The 27,062-nt window shown below is 43.4% G+C and overlaps 1 protein-coding gene across 1 annotated transcript; it reads left to right on the top strand.

Moving 5' to 3' along the window:
- Positions 1-499: 499 nt before the first annotated feature.
- Positions 500-25,638, top strand: DLX4 (distal-less homeobox 4). The gene is made up of 3 exons (XM_063302013.1): positions 500-920; positions 17,294-17,487; positions 24,100-25,638. The coding sequence occupies exons 1-3, from the start codon at positions 512-514 to the stop codon at positions 24,349-24,351; spliced, it is 855 nt and encodes a 284-aa protein (XP_063158083.1). The 5' UTR covers positions 500-511; the 3' UTR covers positions 24,352-25,638.
- Positions 25,639-27,062: the final 1,424 nt, after the last annotated feature.

Below are 27,062 nucleotides of genomic sequence, written 5' to 3' on the forward strand. Positions count from 1 at the left end.
GCTGCAGCTTCGGAAGGGAGGTCCCCAGGGGCTCCGTGACATCATGACGCGGGCGAGCCAATTGGAGGAGGCCAGGGGCGGGCTCGGGAGATGAAAGGAGGAGGGGGCGCGGCGGGAGGGATGGGGGAGGAACGTCCCCTCGGTGGTTTTCCTCTCTTGTGGGACCCGGCGAGGAGAAAAGAGGGCGCTTGGGAGGAGCTTGGGGGAGAAGGCGAGGAGCGGGCGCCGTTGCTTGGACGCGGGCGATCGAAGGGCCCGAGGAGGCGGCGGGGTTGCAGCCGCTGCAGGTGGCAGTGTAGACGTCGGAGCTTCCCTTTGGCTTGATCCGGGATAAGAGGCGGCGCTGCCCGAGCATGAAGCTGTCGGCCAGCAGCAGCAGCACTGGCAGTGGTCGCCGCCGCCGAGCGCTCGAAACGCGGTAGTGGCCCGGGCCGTGGATGCGGCGGCGGCGGCGGCGGCGGCGCCTCGACGTTCTCCTCGTCCTGCCGCGGAAAGTCCCGCGGATATTTGGATGATGACGATGAATTCTCTGGCCGAGAGCCTGCTGGGGCCGCCGGACCCGTCGAAAGCGGCCTTTCTGGACTTCGGGCTCGGGTCCCCGCCTTCTCCTCACCAGCAGCCCCAGCCCTCGCAGCCGCAGCAGCTCCCGGCCAGCTTGGCGCCCCCTTACTCGCTCCAAGCCTTGCACCCACTGCCGCCGCCGCCGCCGCCGCAGCAGCAGCAGCCCCCGCACGACGGTGGCGTCTTTCCTCCGCCCGCCGCCTCCTACGGCAGCAGACCCCTGGCATATCCCCCTTACCCCGGGGCGGCCGGTGGCAGCCCTCACGCCTTCTACCACCACCACCATCACGGCACCTCCTACTCGCCTTACCAGCAGACCTCCAGCGCCCTGGGCCTTGGGACGAGGCTGGAGGAGACGGGTAAGGCGAGGCTGGTTGGCTTGGGTGAAGGGGGCGGGAAGCAAGCCCGGGGCTGCTAAAGCCCCCTCCCCATTCGGGGGGTGGTGCAACCTGCGTTACTTTACCCGGATGGCTGGTTTCCGACATTCGTAAGGTCACCCTTGAACACCAGTCCAGAACAGCCCCCTTCTCAATCCACCAGGGGGTTGGACTACAATTCCCGCTGTCTTGAGACTACAGGTCCATGGCCTCAGGAGTGACGGGAGCTCTAGTGCAGCACCCCTGGAAGGAACGGGCTGAAGGGAAGTGGACTAAAATGTGCTGCTTTCAAAGCCTTAGGAGGGAACTGGGGAAAAACGGGAGGGACGGGGGTGGAATAAATCAATAATAATGTCCGTCACTAACAGAATAAGTGTTACCCTTTCCTTTTCGTGGTGTGTGTGAGAGAGAGAGAGAGAGAGACGTACCGATTAGGAGTTAGAGAGAGAGATGAATTACGCTTTGCTAAGTTAGAAAAGTTTATTAGTTCGGAAATGAGTCTGAGGTCGCGAATTTGGACGAGACTTCCCTGTTTCGCGGTACGCAAAGAGCGTTTGAGCCGTTTCTTGGCCTCTCCTGGTTGATCGGCGAGATGAAAGGGCCAGTAATTCCTGCTGGGGAATGCGAATCAAATATGGATCGAAAACTTGAGGCCACTCCAACCAGTGTCACTGGAATAATTTTTTTGCATTTACCCAGTACAAAATCTGTATTACCTGCCATTTGCTTTGCAGCACACTCTAAGTTGAGGCAAGCACCCTTCAGTTCAACTACTGTTATTTGCAAGTAGGAGTCTATGGGATTGCAATCTAGTTATGGGGAATCTCTCTTCCCTGCATAGTCAGAGTTAAGAGAAAAATAACAAACAAACAAACAAATACTGTGCAACACTTTATACTCAAGAAGCCTACCCTTTAGAGAATGAAAGCAATTGCTTTAGCAATGAGAGGGGAAAAAATACAACCCATTGTGTTATGCCACCCTTGGGTTGTACGATTTAGAGAGAGACAGATCTTAGCTTGGATAGACTATCAGATGGACCCTGAAACAGCTTGCAAATAATTCAAGAATTTCTTGCAAGGAATATCTTTCTTCTGCCCCCTCCCCACCAGCTTTTTCAGAGAATAAGCATCAGTCCCCCAATTTTTTTCCTCTCCCAGATCCCCAGGTGGAAATAGTCTCCTCCTACACCTGAAATACTTGTTCCTGGGGTCCATTTGATCTGCATCCGCATTAAAGCATCACAGGGTAATGGCTGCAGCAGTGGCACATGGATCTGGGCAAGGAGAAAGGCAATCCTCTTGGGCACACAATTGGCAGCTATTTAGTAATGCATCTCAGATGCTCAAGCAGCTGGAGGAGGAAAACTCATTGGCTCCTCTTCTCATGACCTTTAGAAACAGATATTGCTTTCCAGCCTGTCTGAGCATGATGAGCACTACAGTCCAATTCATCCAGAGAATACTAGGTTGGGAAAGGTTGCTAGATAGTATTTTGTATTTTAAGGCATAGCTGGGCAATGACAAAGTAATGTGCAAGCTTTCAGAACTCTTCAAGGGTGAAGTGGTGCAAAAATGCAGGAGGAGCAGTAAAATTACTAAAGTCCTTTTAAAAAATAACTAATGGATAAGATGTGTTGTGCACACAACTATTTCAGTCTTGATGGGATGGATCAGGTTGAGGAATGGGACAAATTGACCTAGCTTGCTGGGGATAATAGGCATCGCAACCTGCCTGAATGGTGCCATATGGGGACGGGGATGCCTCTAGCATGGTGTTTTTCAACCTTGGTAACTTTAAGATGTGTGGACTTCAACTCTCAGAATTCCCCAGCCAGCATGGGGAATTCTGGGAGTGGAAGTCCACACATCTTAAAATTGCCAAGTTTGAAAAAGACTGCTCTAGCGCCTTTTGGTTTCTGGATGCTACTCTGCTTTGAGACTTGGTCCTCAGCTGACTACATGCCTGTGGTGCTGGTAAGCTACTCTTTCAAGTCAGGTTGCATAAGACACCATGGACATCTTTAATATATTTTGTTTTGGAGAGAGCAATCCAGGCAGGTGATGATACAAGCAATTTAAATCTGACATGCCACTTATTTCTGACCAAGGCCATCCCTCCTCACTGGGGTGAAACTTACCTTCTGGTAACTGCATTTGTTTATATCCTTCCTGGAAACTTCCAGTTCCTCCCCAGCCCATTTAGAGTGAGCGGTGCCTCTGGGCACAGCTCTGTTGTTTGGCTGGTTTGTATTGCTATGCCAAACAGCAGGTACACTGAAGTGCTCTATAAATAACTTACTACAAGAGGGTGAAGTTGTTAAGGAAGCCGCTTGGCAAAATTCAGTATCAGCTTAAAGGTGGATGGTATGGGGTTGAATTCTTGGCTGGTGTGCAGTGTCTCTCCCCCCACCCCCGCCGCCGCTGCCACCCCCTGCTTGGATATTTGCTGTTCCAAGACAAAGTTTATCCTGAAATTATTTATAGATCCATGATTTCCCATCCTCTTGACATAGTGATTGTAGCTGAGCAGGAATTTAAACCCTGTTTTTCCTGGCCTAAGTCTTAACACTAAATTTGGTCTCATTTCCAGGATTTCGACTTCAACCTCTATCAGTTCCAGCCTTGTATAATCTGAGTTGGATATGCCATGCTTCTCCCTATATCTGCCCCAGACAATTTTGATTCTTTTATTCCCTCCATTTATATATTCATCCCCCTTCAGGGGAAAAAATACTTTCTATTTCCAGGATTTTCCTAGAAACATTTATTTGTCTGTCACTTTGGATTGGAGGTTACTGTTCATTTTCTTTTGGCATATAAAATGTTTTGCTTTTGATTCTTTGTTAAGACCTTTCTTCCTGACCTATAATCAAAGGAATTTAATCCTTTAGAAACTCATTCCAATGATTTAGGAATTCTTTCCTGGTCAAATATATAAGTCTCAATCTCTTCCTCCACCAAAGAGTAGCATTTTAGATAATATTGACCATCTATCTATCTATCTATCTATCTATCTATCTATCTATCTATCTATCTATCTATCTATCTATCTACAAACAATAGGGAAACTTTAAGTCAGTAGAGTCCTTTACTAGTCCTTTAATAGATATCGATTGACTTTTTATTTTTATTTTATTTATAGTGCATGCAAAAGATATAAATATCATTCTTGTTAGTTTGCATTGCAAAGGAACTGTTTTGAAGGTGTTCCTTGCATACAACTTGGCTTCAAACTGAGATCTCAAAAAACATACTTTTTAAAAAATGAAATTGTCTCCTGAACTGTGGAATTACATCAGCTGAGTTGAGCTGTTTCTATTGTTTGTTTTGGAGCCAGCTGAGTTTTTAAAACTATTATTTAAAAGAAGCAATTGTACTTTTAAAAAAAATTCTCCATGGTTTTTAAATGGAAAACACAAAAGTTGTAACTTAAGTATTAATTTTTGTTTTTATTGTGTGGGTTTTTTTTAATCTGGCAGGGAAATGCTTTGGAGGAGAATAAATAAGGACTATAACATAAACTGTATTTCATTTAATAAAGCTTCCTGTAACCCTACATTTCAGGATTTCTGACATTTCAAACAAGTTCTCCCCACCCCTTTTCTATAATAATGAACATTTCAGAATGCATTAGTAAAATATAAAAATTGTCACTTTATTCAGCTACAGTAACTATAGCTTTGTTTAAATCTTGGGGTGTTGTTCCTTTCTAAACAAGGCATTCTGACTTTTAGGTTAATCCATAACCCCTAGGCTATCTGGCTTCCCCCCCCCCCCAGGGGGGATCTATCCAAACTCCACAGAAACCCCTCCCAGAATTCCATCAGGCTAATTTGCTAAATTTAGGGGAAGCTCAGGTTAGTTTGGTTTAACTAATGCCTTGAGGACTGACATGTATCCTTCAGTGTAAAGCTGTACACATGCAGAAATGGACAATTTCCAGAATTGTTCTGTGAGGGAACATGGGCATCAGAGATTCAGGGTGGGATGCTTTCCCTGCCAGAGTAAAAGCAGGAGGTCTTTAATTTAAACGTATCAAGAGTGCTTTACAAGCAATGTACTTCCACAGTTGATGAAAGGCAAAAAGACCCTCTTCATCTTGGAGACAGCCTCGCTTCTAAACCCTTGTCCCCTTTTCTGCAAAGAAACGAATCACTGGATTAGCAACACGAGTTCCCGCTCCCTGGTGAAGTTAGGCTTTAGGCAATTATTAAACGGTCTTATTTGCATATATATATATATATATACACACACACACACGTGTGTGTGTGTGTGTATGTGTGTATGTATGTTTTAATTGGCACCTGTCGAGATCAGCAAGGGAAAGAGAAAGCGTCTTGTTATTGTTGGAAGCCAAATGCAGCACCCAGCGAAAGGGATTGCTCCCTTGCCCGTCCTTTGGCTGGAGAACCAAAACTATTTAAGGCGAGGCAGTGTATCCCATCGGCAGCTAACTAATTAGCGAATATTACGTGTTACCAAGCTCAGGGGTTGCGGGGGAAGCCCATGGCAAATATTCCGAATCAGGCAGCAAAGGACCCCGTTGAGGTGTGCGCGCGTTCTTGAAGGGTTGGTTGAGCGACCTCCATTTAGGGAGCCCTGAATTCTGAAACCGCGTTAATTTCACCCCGAGTTGTGGACCGGGCCTGGCAAAGCGCTTCGGTTTTAACTGCTAAGATTTTCCAGGTTTGTTCAGAAGCAGGTCGCGGCGCAGCGTCTGTTCCCCCTCGTGATTTACTGCATCATCCAGCTGTTGCCGGGACAATGTATCAGTCGCGGGCACTTTCTCCGACGTGGTTATTCTAGCGTAACCCACCACAGTGGTGGAGAGCCAGTCTTCCTGTCGGTTAAATCGGCGCAGCAATATAACGAAACGCGTTAAAATCCGTAGGAGATACTCTTTTAGGCCAGATTCACTCTTCGCGCTAAACCATGGAGCGATCATGGTTTATTGAACAAAACACACTGGGCTGGGTTCGCACAATACCTAAGGAAAACCAAACACCTATTGTGGTTTAGCTCGAGGTGGGAACCCAGCCCTAGCCCGCACCCCTCAGCTCATTTCCTAGCAAGCTAGCTCTGCTGAATGAAAGGGGGTTCACTCCCGGCCGTGAGTGCTTCTGCCTGAACTGCAGCTCAGCGCAGTCTTTGCTCGAAGTTTGCTGGAGGACCGGAGATCACGAAGTGACCAGCACCTTCCATTGCCCAAGGAGATGGCTTCCTCCAGACATGGGTAACCAACCTGGTGCACTCGGGATGGTTTGGACTACAGTTCCCATAATCTCTTACCATTAGGCATGCTGGCTGGAGCTGATGGCTGTTTAAATCAAACACACCGGAGGTTACCAGGCTGCCTATTCCCCTGGCTTTCTCGTTCAAGTCATATATTATTCCTTCCTTTGTGAGGCTGATCATAAGCATTTTCCTACCGCCTTTCACTTGTCTCCTCAGGGCGGTTTACGAACATAGATTTGATAGAGGGCGGGACGCTGTTGCTGCCGATCTAAGCTGAAGGAAGTCGACAGGATTTGAGGCTTGGGGAACATCCCAGCCACAACTTGCGGAGAGTGGCGTTGTTCGTACAATACTCTGAGCCTTTATGGGAGTTGCTAGTTTGGCTTGGATGGTTTGTAGATGCGGGCAGGCATATTATTCTATGGCTTGGTGCATCTCTGGGGAGAATGAACGGCGAGGTCCTATCCCTGTTTACTCAGAAACAAGCCCGCATTCATTTCCCAGGACTTTATCCGGGCGTGTAAACACACCGTTGCAATCCTTAGCCGACTTATTTGGTAATGGGACTTACTGAAGTGAACCGGCTTGTGCAGAATTGCGCGGAGAAATCGAATTTCATCGGGGAACTCAACAAACCTGTCTGGGATTGCGCTGGGTGTAAGCGCAGTCTTGTGCGGTTTTTTGGAGAGGAGGCCCCATTAAGCTGGAAGGGGGTCTCGAATAAATGTGCAAGACGGTCACAAATAAACCTCCGAGCAACCAAATGTGCAGTAAGATCGGGCTATAAGAAAGGAAGCTATATAGTCCGTGTCTCTACACAAGCAAAATATAAGGAGCTCGGTCCATAAATACATGCCAATTTATTTAAGATATGCGTGCGTTCCATTAATAATTTCATTACGCTGGAATTCTTCAGTGCAGCGACTTTATGGACCGGCAGGCAAAACCCTAGGAACCGCTGTGCATTTTTTCCCAGATGAAGTAAAATAGAAGACAATCATAGGAGAAAACGGAGTGGGTGGGGGTGGGGGTGGGGGTGGGGGGGAGCATTGTCCCCCATTCATACACTGATCCAAGTCGGGGGAAAAGAATCTAAGTGTCCTGCTTAGCCGAATTCCTAGCTGCGTGGTGGGAAAGGCGGGGAGCCGCGCTCCACTCTCCCCCAGCAAGCCTCTTCCCGCAGCAGGTGGACCCCGAGGCCTTCGGACTCGCCCTCCAGATACATGCACGACCCACGAGCACTTGAGGGTCGCTTGAGGTGAATCGTGCAACTGGGCGCATCCAGCTCAGAAGTGATGCTGGTCTGGAGGTGTTTAAAACAGTAGTTTAAAATCCCTTCCTCCCACTCCTCCGAATGAAGCCGGAAGTAACAGACGCGTTGTGAGTCAAAGACAAAGAAAAAGCTCACTTGAGTTGCTTAAACAGTCTAATAGTTCGTGTGTTTTGGTACCTGTGGACTGACTGTTTTTTTTACGTGAAGCCAAAAGTCAAACAGATTTAGGGTGTCCCAGCACCCTGCATAAAATATTAATTTCTCTGGCGAATCTTCCTTGTTTCTGCTCTGTTATTCTTCGGAACTGGCTGATTTAGCGGAAAATGTTAATTCCCTATTAATTTCTCTGTAGTCAGTTTCAGCTCTAGGTCACTGCCAAATCTTCAATCTTCCTTAATTAAAAGCTGGATTAGGAATCAACATTTCGGGTAGATCAGCCAATAGAATATCAGGGCTCTTTGATTTTGGTTTCCTTTAAGGGACATGATTTCCAGTTTTACCTAGCAACTCGCTAAAGCCATCAGATTCGCCCTCTCTCTGCCAAACAAATTTTACTTCTTATTTGTAAAGAGAAGTATAACTTAAGGTGAGCTAGTAGAAGCTAAGTGGCTGGCAATTTATTTAAATGCATATTAATTTACTGTATGTGACCCTAGTTTTATAATAATTAGGAGTTATTAGGTGTAGTTAATGGGGGCAGACGTGCCAGTGTTCACTTAGCGCTCATGTAAATTTCTCCTACCCAGGCATCCACAAGGTTTCTTATTCTGTGTCTCGGGCATATTCTTCTTGTCCTTGTTATTCCAAGAAAAATGTATATTTAAATATCGACAGACAATGGAGTTCCTTTCAGAAAACAAACAACAACTAGGGAAAACCCCAAACCAAACCCGAGAGATTAAGAAACGGTTTATATAATACAGTGCAAGAGCAGGCGTGTTTCGTGAGAGAGAAAAATCCACATTAAGGCAATGCTGTTGTTAACCTAACGGCCGGTTTACAAAACACAACGCAAGCGTTCAAGTTTCCAAGAATTCTTCAGGATACAAGATGGTTTCTAAAAATCTAGACGAAAGGGGCGGGGGGAGGCGTTTAACCCTTCTTTCCCCCTCTCCCCCTGATTTTCTACCCAAACTGCTGAAGATTTCTTAGAAAAAGTATCTCAACCATCGCGTGGTTTATTATGAGCGGCTTTAGCCTATATGATTTCCTCCCAGTCCACGGGTGGACAACAGGGACAAAAATCACCAATTCGCCTCGATAGTTCCAGGGCCCAGTCCGCGTTCTCCACTCGGGGCGAGGGGAGCGGGGAAACAGCTGCCCAGGAATCAGCGAGCTGCAGAAGGGAGCGCGTCTTTGGAGGTGGTCTGAAGAACGCGGTCGTGGCTCAACTCCTCAGACACAGTTTTCACAATTAGCCTCTATGCACCAAGTCCCGTTCTATGCATACGAGAAACTATCGTAAGGATAGGTAGAAAGATTGAGATGTACTTTAAACGAGAAAGAAGAAGACGAAGAAGACGAAGAAGACGAAGACGAAGAAGAAGAAGAGACGCGCAATTCGATGCGTTTCTCTCTCTCTCCCTCCTCCTCTTTTATTCTTTCACCCTTCCGGGAGCCTCTCAGGCTGGTGCAGTTTACCGAACAACGCACCCCATCCCGAAACACCGGCTAACTCCCCAGCCTTAGATGCGGCGGAGGAACCCAACAGACAGACTCAAGCCTGCAGGTCAATAAATACCTAACACATTGAGAGAAGAAAATTGAGTCTAGCTAAAGGGGAGTCCCGTTGAACTCGACGGGGCACGTCTCGCCCCGCTCGCAATTAAATTTCTGGGGTTTGCAGGTCCGGCTCCAGCCCGGCGGATGTTCGAACGATTTCTCTTTCCTTCGAGAGAACGAGCTTGAGGTGTGGCGCTCCCTTTTCTTTTTCATTATTACATTTTATCTTTTTAATTAGCGTAGACACTGGGCCAGGCGTCTCGGAGTTTGGTCGGGGGTTGATTTTTAAATTAAATTATTCCTTAAGGGTTTCGGATGTATCTTTTTAACCTCTGTTCTCCGCGGGCTGCGTGGAAGCGGTTGGCGCCTGTTCAGCTCATACTTCAGGTTAATTTGCCAAATTAACAGAACCCGGAGCTTTTTTGCCTGCTTTCTGATTGAATCACAGCCCGCTGGGTTGGACCCTTCGAGTTTCAGGGCTTTTGTAACGCGATCTCGTGCGTCTTGAGTTTTAGTCAACAATAATAAGCCCGCGCGCCCGAATTCAGCAGACGCCTCTCTGCGGTAAACGCGAGCGAGGTTGCAAAGCCAGCGCTGGATTTCAGATGGCCCGGGACGCGCGCTCCGTTGAAACCGGGGCTCGGTGGGTGGGTGGGTGATACTTTACTCAAGACTCCGTGGCATAAGCATTATCGGTTGATTCACTCAAGGTGGTGGTGGCGGAAATAGGGCTGAACTTCAGGGGCAGGTCTGTGGGGAAGAAATTGCGAGTCCACCAAGGACGCCCTTTCCGCTTAACGCTTTGACCAACTCCGGAGAACTTGCGTGATCCTTGGACTCTGCCTCCACCGTCTTCTCCAGCAGCTAGAGCTGCTGAAATCGATTTTTAATCGTCTCGGAAAACTCATTAGTTCGGTTTGAATCGAACCGAATCAATTAATTCCCCATTTAATAAGGCGAACAAGCCGATTCTGTTTTGTTTTTTAAGGAATAGATCCTCTGGCTGAAATCATCACATGCTCACTAGGCACGCGTGTCGTCCTCACGCTTTGATGATGATGATGATGCCGGAAGAGGGGGTAAATAAATGGAAAAGAGAGGGTGAGCCCATTAAACTGACCAAACTCAAATCCAGTTATTGGGTTTGACCAAATGACTTCCTTCAGCCGAGCAGTTTAGCTGGCTGGAGAGGAGTGGGGGGGGGGGGGGGTTCGTTTATTTTCCTCTTAATTCAGTCGGTTTCCAAGATTACCACCCCACCCTTTCTACACGACAGATAACGTCACCCAGCCATCGTTGAGATGATATAAAGATATATGGGCTGATATTTATTAGCCGCAAATAAGCACTTTTGACTTTCTCTTCTGTGTTTGGTTGTGTAGTAAATGGGATTTATTTTATTTAAACGCGACATAACCTGCCTTTTAAGGTAACCTCTTCCAAGGTGGTAAGGAACAACTTTCAGAAGCATATAATTACACTTTAACCAAACTGACAAAGACAACCTTTCCTTTGTATTCTTGCCCGTGTTCGGAAGCAACCGAAAGGCTGCAGATGGATTTCTGCTTTCCACCTGGCTGTTTTCTAAGGCATAGAAACAAGGTGATTTTTGCCTAGGATTGCAGTGCTGCATGCAGCCTAAACATCTTTACTCAGTTGATTTGTTTGGGAAAGGGTTTGTCTCCCAAGTAAGTTTGTGCACAGAAGTTGTCACCTTAGTAGACAGGCCTACTCAGAAGTAAACTCAACTGAGCTCTGCAGCCATTCTTCTCTCATTCCCTCTCTCTGTATGATTGCAGCCTTGATGTTGGAAGAAGTCTTAAAAGAGACATGGGCTTTCTCTCCCTCCTCCCAAGTCTTACCCCCCTTTTTTTCCTAAGTGGAAAGTTGATTTTATTTCTGGCCAGGTTCTTCATTATCATTTTCAGTAATGCCTCCTGCTATAGACCTGAATCATTTGCTTTAATTGGAAGGTGAATTAACCAAGTAGTGCCAGGGCATATTCTTATGAAAGCCACTAAGTCTCCGATTCTACACCCTTCTGGAAATTGATATCAGTGCATAGAATGGAATTTGCTTTTGGGTAAAGCTTGCAGAACAGTCAAATTAGGACAATTCTGGATTCTGGCCCCAAAGGCCACAGTGCTGGGTCCTTGCTGGGATTTAAAAAAAATAATCTTTATGTCATTATATATATTCCATTGGCTTTGTAGGGATTGATGCTTTTCTTTTATTTTCCTGGCAATGGTCCTGACCTTTACAGATGTAGAAGTTGGCTTTTCAACAAGCCAAGCCTTTGGTTGCTGAAAGCTACACTTTCCACTTAAACAGGATGGTGCTTTTTGCTTGACTTATATGAAAAGCAGAGGTTCACAGCCTAAGCCCCAGGGCTACATAAGGCTCCCCTAGATCTCCAAAGGTATTTCTTTTTTATGTGACCAAATAAGAAAATAATTAGATATGGAAGTAGAGGGTAACATGTATATCTTATTTTCATTAAAATGTCAATGTCAATTTTGATTGCTCCTCCCATGACTTTTGGGAGCACCACCCCAGGCATAACTTTTTCCAAGAGTTGTGCATGGAAGACCAAGTCCAGCTTTGGCCCAGAAAAGTTGGTCACCTCTGGCTTAGAGAGAACTCTAGTATCTAAAGTCACAAAATCAACCTCCAAGAAGATGTCCATAGTCATAATGGCTGAGGCTAAAGGGATTTTTTTTTTTTGGTTCAAACCCACATCTGGAGGTCATCAGGCTGGGGAAGACTGGAAGATGAGCCAATTAAGGTCATTAAAATAAAAATCCAAATAAGATTATGAAATTAGGCACACTTTAGCCTTGTAGGGAATGTTAGCTGGCAAGCTTAGACTGTATGAATCTGGTCCAGTGCAAGATGTCTGAGTCCATATGATTACTAAATTTGAATAAGCTGCATTATTAATACCATCAGCTGTATTTGATGCCTTTCTATAGAGTAAGGTAAGAGTAAGATAAGAATCATGCTTATAATACTTGGCATAATAGGTCTTAATACTTAATGTTAGTGATAGTTTTATCCAATTACCCTAGGGATGAAAAGCCTACTTCCCATTAGATGTTGCTGAACTACAATTCTGAGCATTCTCACCTTTGGTCATACTGGGTATGCTGCTATGAAATGTAATCCAGCAATATCTGGGCCACAAGTTCCCCACCAACCCAGTAAGGAAGGACACTCTTGTTGCCAATCTTGCACACAGAGGGGATGACAGGCTTCAGTTCTTCCTTGAACTCTAATACACCATTGTATTTGTGGCAATGGTTAACACAGAGATAAGAACTTCATAACTCTAGTCTTGTTATTATTTTATTAAGTTAAATTATTTTCCTAGTACATTTCCTGCTCTTTCTTTGCATTATCGTTTTTATTGTCCAGGGCAATATCCATTACATTTTATTGGATGAATTATATACTGGGTGACGTGAACCTTCTGCTGAAAGATAAAGAATTTACTAGTGGTGTATTATCCACTTTTGAACATAAGATGTTAATGGTGAGTGGGTTCATGCAGCATACCAGGCTAACATGTGATGGGTGAAGCAGCCTGTGGGTTCAGCTTGTACTTCAATATGTTGCACAAATTTAGGCAAGAGAGTTAATTTAGTAAATGATGCCATGAGAACCCAGCCAGTGTTGTGGTTCATTCATGGTTCAGTAAGTTGGACAATGCCAAAAAAAGAGGTCAGTTTCATAAACTGTGGTTCAATTAACCACAACTTGGTAAACAAAACTAGTTTTATTTTCATGGTGTTAAAATAAATGTGTAACTCTCCTGTGGGTTTGTAACCATTGTTTAATCAGGAATTGTGCCCTTTGTTTATCTTCATCTTATCCATGGTTATTTAGAAATAAATTCAATAGGACTGGTTCATGCATTTGCAGCCTTAGATTTATGCTTGTCTGGATGCAAGATGCATTGAAGTCTTTTACTTCTGAGGAAGGATGCCTGGAATTGCAGAAGGATGTTCTGAAAAACTGAAACCTCATCAAGGTTTTCAATCAAATAAAAGGAGTTGGTGAGAAAGAGGGAAAAAACAATCCACCGGCATAGTGGTTGCGATGAAATTTTAAAAGAGTGAAAGCTGCAGCAAATGAACACATTCTAATATTAAATTAGAAGGGTAATTATAAAGGTAGTTTATTTTCTTCCTTAAGTAATGTCATACAGCAAATTAAGCTTCACTGGCAGCCTGATCGGTTTATTTTTTTTAGATCTGCATTACACCTTTAAGACCAGGCATCTTAAAACACTGCCCTCCATTACTCTCCAATAATATCTCTGTGAGATAGGCTGAACCAAAGCCATTAATTTGGTCTCCATGGCAGGGAATAGACTTGTCTGGGTCTCCTGGGTCCCAGAGCAGCCTTTTCCAACCTTGAGTCCTCCAAATCCATTGGATTTCTTTAGGGCAGTGTTTTTCAACCTTGGCAATTTTAAGATGTGTGGTTGGGGAATTCTGGGAATTGAAGTCCACACATCTTAAAGTTGCCAAGGTTCAGAAACACTGTTAACAGGTCTAGTTTACTGGCCAAACAATCCAAGATTGTATATTAGGAGATGTTGATGGTTTAGAAATACTGGCTTGTTTGGATACACTGAAATGCAATATAGTGTAATGCTAGACTATCTTTCACTGTCTAGCATTACACAGGCTAGCTGGGGAATTCTGGGAGTTGAAGTCCATGCATCTTAAAGTTGCCAAGGTTGAGAAACACTGGCCTAGTGTTGTGCTGCATGTCAGAGGTTGCTCATTCTTGTGTATTCACTTGGGTGTCTGCAGATGCCCCAGACTGATGAACTAGGCAGCAAACCACGGTGCTTTTCTGTTCCTCTGTAGAGGTCTAAATAAATGTCAATCATTCCTGATTATTCATGGATTAATTTCTTTGTTCTGATTTCTTTCCATTGCATTCTCTGTGCGTGTCATTTTAAGCCACTGTGAAGATCCCTATTGAACTGAAAGGCAGCATAAAAATCAAGAAAAGGAAAACAAAGTTTAACATTAAGGAACATGCTCTCCTTCTTTCAAAGCCTCCTCCAAGACAATGCAAAAAGCCTTTAAAGCAAACTTTCAGAAGAACAACAATTTTTTTTTTTAAGTCTTGATGTTTGTAAGGGAATAGTGTCTTGTGATTCCCTCCTCCCGTGTACGCATTTTTTTTTCCAGCTCATCAAAACTTTGTGTCTTGTAAGTGTTATCTCCTCTATTGTGGCTTCCCCAGTAGCGCATGGATGTGGTTTATTGAGGCGTCTAGGGAGCATTCTTCCTTAAGCTGAAGAGCCTGTCTTGTTCTTTGCACATCGCTGGAGCTTCTTAATTAAAATTTGCACTGGTGAGAATTCAAGCCAGCCCTGTACAGGGATCTCTCCCTCTTCCCCTGACACAGTTTCAAACCGAGATGAGGGAAAACAAGGCTTCTGACTGGGCTGCAACTGCTCTCTGAAACTGTTTGCATTTTGCGGGCTTGCCTTCTTCTGCTCAGTTGTTCTCTCCTGGGGAAAGAGCAGGTTTTTAAAAACACAGAAGATAATGAGGAATTCTTGCTATAATGCAGTAAGCCTGGAATGTTCATCAAATCTAATGGGCTGGGAAGAACTGGGTACAGAGGCTAGATTCTGTACACTTGACTTTTTTTTTTTTTAGCAAATTATAGCAGCATAGCAAAATGCAAAGAAAAAAACATGCCATTGATCAAGCCTTTGTTACAACTTTGAATTGTGACCTTGTATCTTTCATTCCATGCCCCTTTCTCTGCTGCTCCTTCTTCCTTTTTTAATCCAGAAAATTGGGGTCTTTGAAGTTGAAAGTTTAGAGATGTCAGGTTGGATTTTTCATAAGAATTAGCGTTGCTCTTTTTGAGACAATATGAGTTTTTTGGGAACAAACTGAATTTCATTGCGCTGGATCAAATGTTCTTAATAAAACACTTCGTCCGTATTGTTAGCAGCCTGATTGACAACCGATTGAGTAGCATTTTGTTATTTAAACTACAGCTCCTTCCTGCCCATGTTATCTCAATCAATCAAGAATGACTTGGCCAATCTGATGATGCCTCAGTGAAAGAATATTGTTATGTAGCCAACCAGATCAGGTTATAACATCGCAAACCCAGTTCATGAGGATGGCACCCTTGCTTCCCTTCACTCTTGATGGCTGTACTCTTTTAACTTTGTTTTTTGGCACATTCCCATCACTAAAAGTGTTTTCAGGTTGTCAAAAGCTTTTCTGGAAAACGCGTTCTGTTTTGCTCAGGTCTGGAATGTCAGCCAGCTAGGAGTGCACGACAACTTAATTGCCAAATTTCTTTCCTCTGATCACAAGTACTTCTAAGACATTTGCTTGTTTATTCTGTTGAGAAGATTTCTGATTATACCAATTATTTGTGGTGGAAACCTCCTGGAGCTGAAACTTCTCCCCCCAATTCCCACATTAGCCATTTATTCAGGGTAGACCTTTACCTTGATTTAAATCCTAGTCCAGTGATTAAAAAGCTCCCTTCTAATTAAATTGTTTAGATGGTGATTCAAGAAACATCCTGGAAGGGCATGGGTAACAGTTTGTGGTGGTCCATCCTGGGAAGGATTATATTTCCCCTGAGGCACCGATGCGTGTTTTGGGGATTCTGGATCCACATTTGTCACTGATCACCCAGTGACCCCCCAATGGGCATCAATACCTGTTTCCAGCTTTGGAGACCTTGGGGTTCAGCATGACCTGTGCCCCCTGTCTAGATTATTGTACTGCAGTCTAGATGGAGCTGCCCTTGGAGAAGGCTTGAAAGCTCCAGGTGGTGCAAAAGGCCACCAGTCAGGGCCTAAATATGGAGGGAGGCAATGCCATATCCTTGGACTAAGTTTCTCTTCCCATCTCTTCATATAGTTCTGTGATTTTCCAGAGTTCCTTAATGGTAGAAAGCAACTATCACCATTCAGAGTCTGGGAGCAGACTTGTCTTCTGGATGATTGTGCCACTCTCTGTATCTTGGGTTCCTGTCAGTGTTTTCTTGTTGGGATCTGTAATTCCCATTATTTAACTGTGGCAAGATCAAACAGTGACTTATTAAAGGAAACAGCAAAGATAAATAATGCTCATTCTTGGCAAAAGAAGTAGATCAGTTGTAAGTATATTCGTATCCAAATTGTCTCTCAGTTTAGTTTTTTCACTGGAACTATCAATTGCCATGAACTGTCAGTTTCTGGGATGCTTTGCAGGCTTTTAAAATATTCTGCTACAAATTAGACCTTCAATTTAATAATTCATTACTCTAGGGGTACCTATATACCATGGTGTCTGGGCCTATATTTTGCTTTTACATAAAGTCAGGGTTTAGTTTTCAAACTGGAAGATTAGGAACAAGATCCCTCTGAGCAGGCACAAAGTACTTTTTGACCCAACTTATCCACCATTCATCATATCCATGATTATGAGGAGTGAGTATTTTGGTCAGATGTCATGATTTCCTTGGTACCTTTAGAATCGCAAACTGAACAAAGGATTTTTTTTATTTTTGTTTTACACCTGCAGATTGATAGATGGGCATATGCAGATGGCTTTCTGGATACCAAATTATATCATAGCAGTAAGCTGTCAAACAATTTACATTTTAGTTACTGCCTCAGAGCTCTGGTGCAGGCAATTGCTTCACACTTCGTTGCAATCTGTTGCTTTGTTGTAACTGAAAAGTTGCAAAGCAGTTGCCTCAGTCAGAAATCCAAGGAATTAACTATTGTCTTTATATCCTTTCTTCCGGGAGGCAAGGCAGTGTACCTGGTGCTCCCCTGTCCAATTTTATCCTTACAACAATCTTGTGAGGAGGGTTAAACTGAGAAAGAACAGCTGGCCCAAAGGTGCTCAGTGACCTTCGTGGCGGAGCAGAGATGAATCTCAGGCTTGTCCAGCACCCATCCTGTCAAATGCCCCATGTTGTCTCAGACTGAAACACCAATTTAAAAAAAAGTTTTGCAAGCAATTACAGGTATTGATCTCAAGTCTGCTTAAAACCGAACAGTAAGCAGCCACTGATGTTGGCTTCAGCTACATATTGGATCTTATTTTTCTTTTTAATTCTGTTTGTTTCAAAAGAACTTGAGAAATCAACTATCATAGAGAATGGTGAAATCCGCATCAATGGGAAAGGGAAGAAAATCCGGAAACCACGCACCATTTACTCTAGCCTTCAGCTCCAGGCCCTCAACCAGCGCTTCCAACAAACCCAGTATCTGGCGTTACCTGAGCGGGCAGAATTAGCAGCACAGCTGGGCTTGACCCAAACACAGGTGAGATGCAGTTAGCTCTATTGATTTATATTCTCCATTTGTTGCCCATCATTCCCTGAGAGCATATAAAAGGATTGTGAGGATAATCTTCCCCACAGCCCTGTAAAATTGGTTAGAATAAAGATGGTGACTTGCTCAAATCTAGCTCCTTCCATCTAGAATGAAAGCAGCTTGGAGGAATATTTGATAATGAAAAACTGGTGGATAGGAAAGAGATTAAAGTTTCTTCTACCCTGTATTGGCTTTCTACTGAAGGGTATAGTCTGGACTACTGTTCAAGACATTAAAAATGGAACAAAAGTTGGAGTGTGTATGGGCAAGAAAACTATAAATCAGGGCTGGGGAACCGGATTTATAGTGATCTAACTGAACTTCAGCTCCCAATAGCCCATGCCCCAGTTGGCCATGCTAGCTAGGCTTTCTGGCAACTGCAGTTTTCCCCATCTGCTTGCATGATAACTCTAATGGGTAATTGATCTGTAAAGGGATGCTAGCTAAGGTTTTCCACATTCAAAACAATGTATTATTATAGCTGCTGCTCCAACCTTGCTTTTCCCACCCTCAAAGCCAAGCATGAATGCTAATATTGTGCTGAGGAACATTCTGGAGCCCTTCACATAGTGAACTATAGCGTATCGGCATCGTTAATTGACCTGGTGTCGCAGATGGACCGTTGCAGATAAATTTCAGAAATTCTGGCTTTCCAAGGTGATCCAGTGAATTGATTCAGAGAAGGGATTTAAAGTATGGGCTTTATGAAGATAGAGGTGATAGATAGATAGATAGATAGATAGATGATAGATAATATTGACTCCCTGTCTTATTTTCTCCAGAGTTCTTTTCTCCTCCCCAACTATTTTCTGTCTTCACAACAATCCTGGGAGGTAGATTAAGATGGCCCGAAATCAGCTAGTAACCTTCTTAGCTGAGCAAGATTTTAAATCTCTGCTCCCTTATCTGATGGTCTACAGTAATTGTTGCACCATGGGTTTTATACTTTGACCTTTGGGGAAAGCACTTTCCTGCAACAGTAGAAAGACAAAATAAGTAGCCATTAAATGAATGGAATAGTCTGTTTACAGTCCTATATATCCAGTTGAAACACTACGGTAGTTTATCATTTCCAGTTTTCTGACTGTGAGCGCCATTGCTTAGGTGGTAGACAAGACGGAATCAGCAAATTTGGGGAAAATCAGATATACACCCCCCCCAAAAAACCTCCCCTTAGGAAATCGACTTTAAATGGGGGGAGAGGAAACCTCCAATCAGCTGAGCAAGAAGTGAAACTGAGCGAGCATAGTGGTTATAGAGTGTGGACTGAAAGAGGAATGTGGACATTGTAGGGGTGTTAGGTAACAAGGACAGATGGAAATGGAGTCCCTGGAGACATGAACTGAAACATTTCCTATTGACATTAACATTTCATGGCAGATTCTGCATGTACAAGGTAGTAAGTAGATAATAACTGCAGCATTTAGGCGTATTAGAATCACTTCCCAGAAGACTTTGCATTCTGACTTCATAAGGTGGAACTTAAGTAAGGGTGGACAGATGAGCTGTGAGAAGAGGGGAGGTTGCCACTGAAGGTGTAGGTGAGGTGAGATATAGCTTGGAAAGACAGGGAAGTCTTCCAGGACTCAGTGCTGTCAAATGTCCCACCCACTCAGCTACCTCTTTTACAGATGGCTGAGCCACTTAAAGAGATAGCTTGAGACAGACAAATGTCTCAGATGAGCTCTTAGCCAGCGGCACTTAAAAATGTCTTTGGACAAAAAAGAAATTCAAGTAAAAATGGTTGAATAAAAATGGTGGAATCTGTATATTTTGGGGGGTGGGATGGGGGAATTCTAAAGCTGTGAAGTGTTATAAATGTGGGTTCTTTTTCCAGATAGGGCAGCTATATGCCCACTAAGTGATATATCAGAAAGTGGAGCTTGCTTGGTCTTCTTCTATCAAGTTCCACTTTTTGATATATCACCTAGTAGGTTTATAGCTGCCCTATTTGGAAAAAGAACCCAGATTCTAGTGATTTGTCCCTTGGAATGCTGCAAAGAAACCAGACAGAATATTGCCAGGCAATCAGCTTTTCCCAAGAGACCAGCAATGAGTATTCTCTAAGAGATTTCTCTCAGCTTCTGGATGGGTGTGCGATAGATGTTTCACAACAAAATACTAGTTCACAGAACTGGTGCTGCACAAAGCAAGGCTGCGTCTCACTTTCATGTGGAGCAGTGTTGTGCACCTGAAGATATAGAGCCTTCTGCTGTAGAAGGTGTGCAAAAGTTTACATTTTTACCCATCACAAATAGTTGCATGGACATAAGCCCTTTCCTTACTTGTCCCAGACAACGAGCAGCATTGCAGCAGAAACATGGCCCGGCAACATCTTTTTTTGTCACAACATTGCTCCACATGAAAGTGAGACGCAGCCTTGCTTTGTGCAGCACCAGTTCTGTGAAGGCCCTATGACACGGCCTTCATCTCATGTTCACACACTTTAAGTTGCCAAGTTTGAAAAACACTGATTTAAAGGAAGGCTATGGTCTTCTTCACATCTTAAAATTCTGGAATTAATTCCAATTTAGTTGTTTAATTATATATAATTATATATAAAATTGTTTTTTAAACTTTGCTAATTATTTTGAAGATTTCTTTCCGCATGAAAGGGTTAAAGTATGTTCTAATAGAAGAGAACACAATACCCTAATCGAGGAACTACCAAGGAGAAAACCACACCCCCACCAACACAGGCAGGGCAAGCTATTGTTATAAACAGGGAGCAAACCCCACATTCACTCGCACTGATGATGTTACCTAGTTGGGTAATGAAATGTCTGCAAGCAAACCACCAAGCTCAGAGAGCACCAAGGACTCCACAATTAAAGTAACACATTTAGTAGATAAAATATCATTTCTAGGTGCACCAGTGTTAAGCAGCCTTCTACTGCTCTATGAATCTTCACTGAAATCAAAATGTTGAACAGAGTTTACAGGGATCCAGCACCTATTGTAAAAATATGTATTCTTTCCCTTATAGGATTTGTGTACTGTAAAAAGGCTTTTCAGCCTTTTGGCTAAGATCAGCTGTAGTTCAAGGCAAATGTAGTGCTCTTTTCTGATTTTAAGGGTATATGTGAGTAATGAATACTTGATAACACCAGCACTGTTGCTTTTTAAAAAATTGTGGCTTGTCAGCTCAGTGTGCTTGTTCAATAAAAGTCTGTGATAAACATGTTTTAAAAGAAGAGCTGGAGGTGGTTTCAGGGAGGTTTCTCTTCTCCTGGGGTGTATGCATATCTTCTTTGTCCGGAAAATTTCCTTCTGGGCGCACAGGCTTTGCTGGTTTCTGAAGCAGTACAAAAGCTTTCGAAACCTGTTTTCTTGGGGACGAAAATGGGATGAATGTTCACACCGTAAGCAGCAATTCCTCATTTAGGCTACCTTTTTTGGAGTGGGAATGAAGGAAATCTGTGTCAGAGCAAACATATTTTTGATGATGTTAGACTTCCCTCTGTTGCTGACGTTTGCTGTGAAGAGTGTCACTTGGTAGCTCAAACAGGACTGCTCACACAAAAGAAGTACAAATATATATATATATGGGAGGGAGTCTAGAACAGGCCAATGAATGCTGTTTGAGCATGCTCAGTAGCCACAGAACACAGTTTGATCTTTGCTGGTGGGGGCAGAAAACTCTGAGGGAAGGATCAGAGATGGAGTTATTGGAATGCTGGCTGGGGAATTCTGGGAGTTGAAGTCCACACATCTTAAAGTGGCCAAGTTTGAAAAACAGTGGTGTAGATGAAACATACCAAGGATTCTTATGCTAATATTAGGCTGGACCTTGGTTTAGCTGCACGACTCCTACTGACTCATGATTTGCTATCATGGTGGAAGCAACTCCTGGCCTTTTGATACTGGTCTTTCACATCACTTGCTATCGCTCAGGTACCTTTAGCTGGAAATACTGAGACTTGAACCTGGGATGTTCTGTCTGCAAAGCATGTGCTCTTTACCACGGGTCTCTGGCTGACTATCAAGCAGAGCTTTATTCCCATGTCTTTTTTTTTTTTAAGACTAACCACTTGAAAGGGATAAGGCTAATCTAGCAGATTGCAATTGAACATATTTAGAGAATATTCCCTTCCTTGTAGCCCTAGCTCCTCACCCCCACCCCACCTTTCAGCATTTTTTATGTACTGTAGGAGACAGCCTTTGGTGTTTCCTGGTTCGCAGGTGAAGCAGGCAAGACAATGCAGGGAAGAGAGATATTAAAAAAAAATAAATGGTTGCAAAAGATAAAACCCAAATTGGGAAATGCAGAGTAAACTGAAGGAAGAGAGCAAGAGGAACATAGTGCCTAGAAATGCTAAAGATTTGATGTTGCAGTCCTGTTCATAAAAACCCACTCCTTGCTTTTGACCCCTTCCTCGAAATGCTTTATTTCCAGACGGTCTACCCTAAAAGATACGTTTCTTGCTTTCTTTTTGCAGAAAGCTGCAGGCTTGCTATCTTGATTCTAAACTCTTCATCTGTATTTTCTTTCTGCATTTTAAGCTCTTATCTGATGTAGGGCATGGCACCCAAGCCAAATCTGCAAACTGATCAGAAAAGGTAGCGTCCCAATGCTGACTAGGGCTGCAGGGGGTGGGTGGGGTCTCTTGCTTCAGACGCCTGTAGTTTTCCTTTTCCTCAACATGCCCTGCAGACCATACTTTACACTTTGCCCTCATTCAATCTTTCCACAAACGCCTTTGTGCAATCAGCTCCGGGGGTGGGGGAAGGCGGGAGGGGGAAGAGCCCGCTTGAAGGAACCGGCTAGGGTTAGGCTGCACCAGGGAGCCTGAAAAAGGCATGTGAGGGCAGGTTGCCTGAAGAACTGACAACCCTGCTCCTTGCTGGTCTTTGCAAGAGGCCTGGAAAATGGGGTGTTGTTGTTTCCCTTTTACAGGTGAGGGAATTAAGGCAGAAGGAAAAAGAGAAGGACAGTACTGGAGGGTACCAGGGGCTACCCAACAGTCAGCACTTTGCCATGAGGATGCCAAGGCACCAGCTCATTGCAGACACTTTCAGCAGAGAAAAGGATGTAAGGAGACCCTAGACCTTTCATCACCTAGGTAAGTGTTCTTCAATGGTGGCAATTTTAAGATGTGTGGACTTCAACTCCCAGAATTCCCCAGCAATTCTGGGAGTTGAAGTCCACACTTCTTAAAATTGTTAAGGTTGAAGAACACTGACCTAGGGAGAAATGCAGCTGGAGTGGTTCTGAATGGGCCAATGGTGGGAAGAGGAAGAATTAAATAGCTTCTTATCTTGGTTGTGTACCCTCCTTTACAGACTTTGGGGTTGTTTTCTAGTTTTAAATAGTACCTGACACTTTGGTTGCTTGTTTGGTTCAAGTAAAGTTCTTTGGTCTTTTTAATAGTTCTAGAAGGGCTATTCAGGAACCACATATCCAGCCTTCAGCAAGCTGGGGGCCTGCAGTTTATGACTAGCTAGCATGCTGGAGGTGATAACGCCCCTGATTTATATTCATGTGTGTGTGTGTGTATACACATATACCATCTTTCAATCTGAACATTCAAGGATGCTAACAAGCAATAAAATGCAGAGTAGAAAAAAAAATCAGAGGCAGAAATGAAAACCAGGGCAAACTTTAATTATCAGTTAAAAGTCGGGAAAAATGCATGTTTTAGATGGTTTTCCAAAGGAAAGTGGAGCTGGTGACAAATGCAGCTCCTATGGACTGTATTACACACCTTGGGCATGATGCAGGAGATGGGCCCCTCCTTTGTGCCACATAGATAAACCTCCAGTGTAGATATTTTCAAAAGGGGTACTTCCACAGTTTGTAATGCTCAAGCAGGTTTGCAGCAAAAGAGGTGGGCTTTTAGATAATCAGGATTTAAGCCATTCAGCATCTTTTTTAATATAGGCACTGTATGAGTCCAATATTTTGCACCATTATATATGAACGTCATCACCTTGGGAAAGGCACCTCATAGCCAAAGGCCTGTACTATACTGTATGCAATGCTGCACCAATGCGTAACCTGATTTCCTTTGTATTTTCCCACAGTTTGGCAAGAGATCTACCATATTAGGATCATGTCAGATTCAGCAATGGCCTTCCTTTTTACATAGATATCCAAGTAGGCCTAGGTTCATGGCTTACCTGAAGTTTTCAAATAAAATCTTGAAAAGATGCAAATACAATCATTGCCAACTTTTCTTAAATACAGAACTAACAGAATCAAAAGCATTGTTCAGAAACTTAAAAAAATAAATAATTGTATCTCCTGCATCTTAATGCTGTTCCTTTTAGCATTTTATGGCTTATCCAACAACATCCATTTTTGAATTTCAAGTGCTATGGTGTTCAAGAATTTTAAGGATGTTGGGACAAGGGTCAACTTGCACAACCAATGAGAAAAAAACATCTAGAATTCTTCAATCTAAAATAGCTAAAAGTACTGTAGAAACATTAGATAGGAAGAAAATAAAACCCGTTGGAAGTAGAAAAATGTAGATGCAAAAAGTTGTGGATTACCCCCCTCCCAATTTTATTGCAGCTGTTCATGCATTCTCTGCTTGCATCCTTTCTCTCTCATCCCAGGTCAAGATCTGGTTCCAGAACAAACGTTCCAAATTCAAAAAGATTATGAAGCAGGGCTCCAGCATCCAAGAAGATAATTTACATAGCTCCTCATCTTTGTCCCCATGTTCACCCAACATACCTCCACTCTGGGACATCCCCATGGCATGCAAAGGACCTCCTCTGCCTCCTAACAGCTACATCAACAGCTTTGGACCTTGGTACCAGCAGCCACAACACCAAGATACCATGGGAAGGCCTCCAGTGATGTGACAAAGACAGAACTTGGAATGTCAGCCCATCTCATGTGCCTTTTTCTGCAAACCCCTGACCAGTGTTCCTGGTGTAGGGAAGTGGGACAAGGGTGGAATAGATGGCTTCTTTGAAGGAATTTCCAGACCTTCTCTCTTGGCAGGAAGCCCCCTAGCAGGAGATGACTGCAAATATAGACTTCCCTCCTCTGATCCAGGACCATATCTAACAATGGTGACAGAATGGGTGAAGCAGAGATTGGGAAAGAGTCCCAGCCCCCCTTGATTGCAAGTCAGGAGCCCCTTTTTGAGAAGAACCTCTTCAGTGGAGATTTATAAAAACAGTGTCTGTGTTTTGGTTCCAAAGATAGGCTCATGAATAACATGGCCCTACACAGGATATAGCTGTATTAGGAAGATTTTTGTTGCCATGAGTTTTGTTTGCTTCTGGCAAGATTTCTGTGCCTTAAACAGTTTTGATAACAGATATCAATGAAACTGGTGTATGTTTTTTTCCTAATGTAGAGCTTCAGGCAGTGATGAAAAGGCTTCATCTGTTGTATTTCTGTCTGTCATGCAGCGGGCTAAAGGCATAGGAGCATTTTTTTTTCTGTTTTTTATGGCAACCTTAGTGTAGCAAGATTTTTGCTGCACAGAATTCTATTTCAGACAGGTATTAGAGAAATGGACTGCTGAACTGAGTAGAAATTCAAAAAAGAAAGCCTATGCAAGGGACAAGGAGCCTAAATTTTTCCTGTGGCCATTGGACTCCATCTCCTATCAGCATGGCTGATGATCAAGGAGGATGGGATTTGAAGTCCAACAGTTTTTGGTACAGGTCCATACCCTCTTGAACATTGGCCTAACATCATGATTTGGGAAGTAAAATATTGGTTACTCTGGAGATACCAATTGCATTTCTTCTCATGGGATTAAACTGTCAAGAAGTATAACCCATCAAAATGTGTTCAATATTTTCCTACCTACAAAATAAATTACAGTTGTAGGTAGTGAATGGCTAAAAAGAGCCCCGTCTTACAAATATAAGTAAGTAGGTTTTTAAAATACTCAAACCCCACAAAGCCAATTTTTTAAAGACTGAGTTTAAGAAGCCCAGAATTGTGTTTACAGTTAATGAAAAGTTTGTGGAATGTAATCCCTGTAGTCCCCTGATTTTGTTTTGGAAAAAATCATTCATATGTGTTTCAACCACTAAATGAAGTCCTCCCCCCTTGAATAACTTTACCTGAACAATTTTAATTTTAATTTAACTCCCCACCCCCATGCTTTGCCAAGCAGAATGACAAATGTTTTATTTATTGAAACAAAACTTTTGGTATACTGTATTGTTTTCTCTTTATAAACAGAATGTAAAACTATAAATATTTTCCTTTTTTTGTACACATGAATTTGTTATGCCTTTTCTTTAGTTGGCTTGCTAAATCTGAAGCTGAGGTTAAACCAGAGACAGGGATAACAAATCTTCACTTTAATCCCTGCAAACTTCAGTCCCGTGTGCAAATAACACCTTTGGAGGCATTGCTCCCTAGGGGAGCAGAACATGCAAGAACCTGGTAACAGAAAACTCGGTGGAACTTCCCATATGTGCAGGCCTTTCTTGTTTGATTGCTCGTTCCAAAATTGTTGTTGGACCAGAGTGAATGCCTGGAGCACTATAAGAGTACAAACCGATTTAGACTGGCATTGAACAGAATCTATTACAATTCTGTAGGCATGCCTGCAACTCTACCTTCCTTCCCGAACAATTCAAGCTGACCCTGGGATTGGAAGGGATGATTTGTCTGGGACAACAAAATCCTTTCCTCCCTATCCCAGGATCAGCGCTCCTCTGAGGCAGAATGATTTAACTTGTCATGGAAGGGAAGCAAAACATTACTAATGTGACTTCTTGCTGTATTTTTATTGCCCTCAAAGGAGACAGAGACAGCTTCTGGAACTTTCTATCGGGGGCCAAAAGACTTGGGTGAATCTTGACTTGGTAGCTTGTCTTAGAAAAGGTATCTTTGCCTTTCTGTTGCAGGAAGAAACATGCCCAAGACATATTGCTGCTTAAGGCAGAGGACTTCCACCACCCATCTAAACCAAAGTGTGTGAATGTCCAAAGTCAGCCAAATTATTTGGGGACGTGAGGAAGAGAATCTCACAAGCCTATCTTTCCATCCCTGGTGGGAAAATTAAAAAGTAAATAATTCTATTAACTGTTTTCCTCTCTCCAGGTATGACAGCTGACCACTGCTCTCCAAGGCTGGCATCCAGGCTCAACATAATTGGGCAGATGCCAATAGAGATTCAGTTCAGGGTCTAACATCAGTCCTTGCATCGCAGTTTCTCTTTCCTTTTCATCTTTCTGCCTACTTACCTGCCTTCTCCAAGTGAATAAGAAGACTGATGAAAAAGCAGTATCAGTGCCGTTTCAAGATATCACATCCCCACTCCAACTTCAGGTTGAAAAGTTAACCAAATTTGGGAGTTGCATCTTCTCCTAGCCTAAAAGTTCGCAGGACAAGCAACATAGCTCACCAGAATTCTCCCATCCCATCTCACTGCAGTATTCTGATCTCCGTGTCTGTCACTTGAAGTGGCTCAAAATAGTGGGAATGCAACTCTGGTAGCACTAAAGTCACCTCCATCTTAGGGTACTTGAATGCTTATTTGCCTAGGCTTTGGTGGATCTTGCTATCACTTCTTACATGGAAAGCAGCTTTAAGGGAG

This window comes from Candoia aspera, chromosome 4 (genome assembly GCF_035149785.1).
Source record: "Candoia aspera isolate rCanAsp1 chromosome 4, rCanAsp1.hap2, whole genome shotgun sequence".
NCBI lineage: Eukaryota > Metazoa > Chordata > Lepidosauria > Squamata > Boidae > Candoia > Candoia aspera.

What these genes read in the sequence shown, in the direction of transcription:
- DLX4 (XM_063302013.1), top strand. Translation starts at nt 512, where the DNA reads ATGATGACGATGAATTCTCTGGCCGAGAGCCTGCTGGGGCCGCCGGAC. An exon ending in GACGAGGCTGGAGGAGACGG is followed by an intron (nt 921 to 17,293) that starts GTAAGGCGAGGC and finishes TTGTTTCAAAAG; the next exon opens with AACTTGAGAAATCAACTATC. An exon ending in TGGGCTTGACCCAAACACAG is followed by an intron (nt 17,488 to 24,099) that starts GTGAGATGCAGT and finishes CTCTCATCCCAG; the next exon opens with GTCAAGATCTGGTTCCAGAA.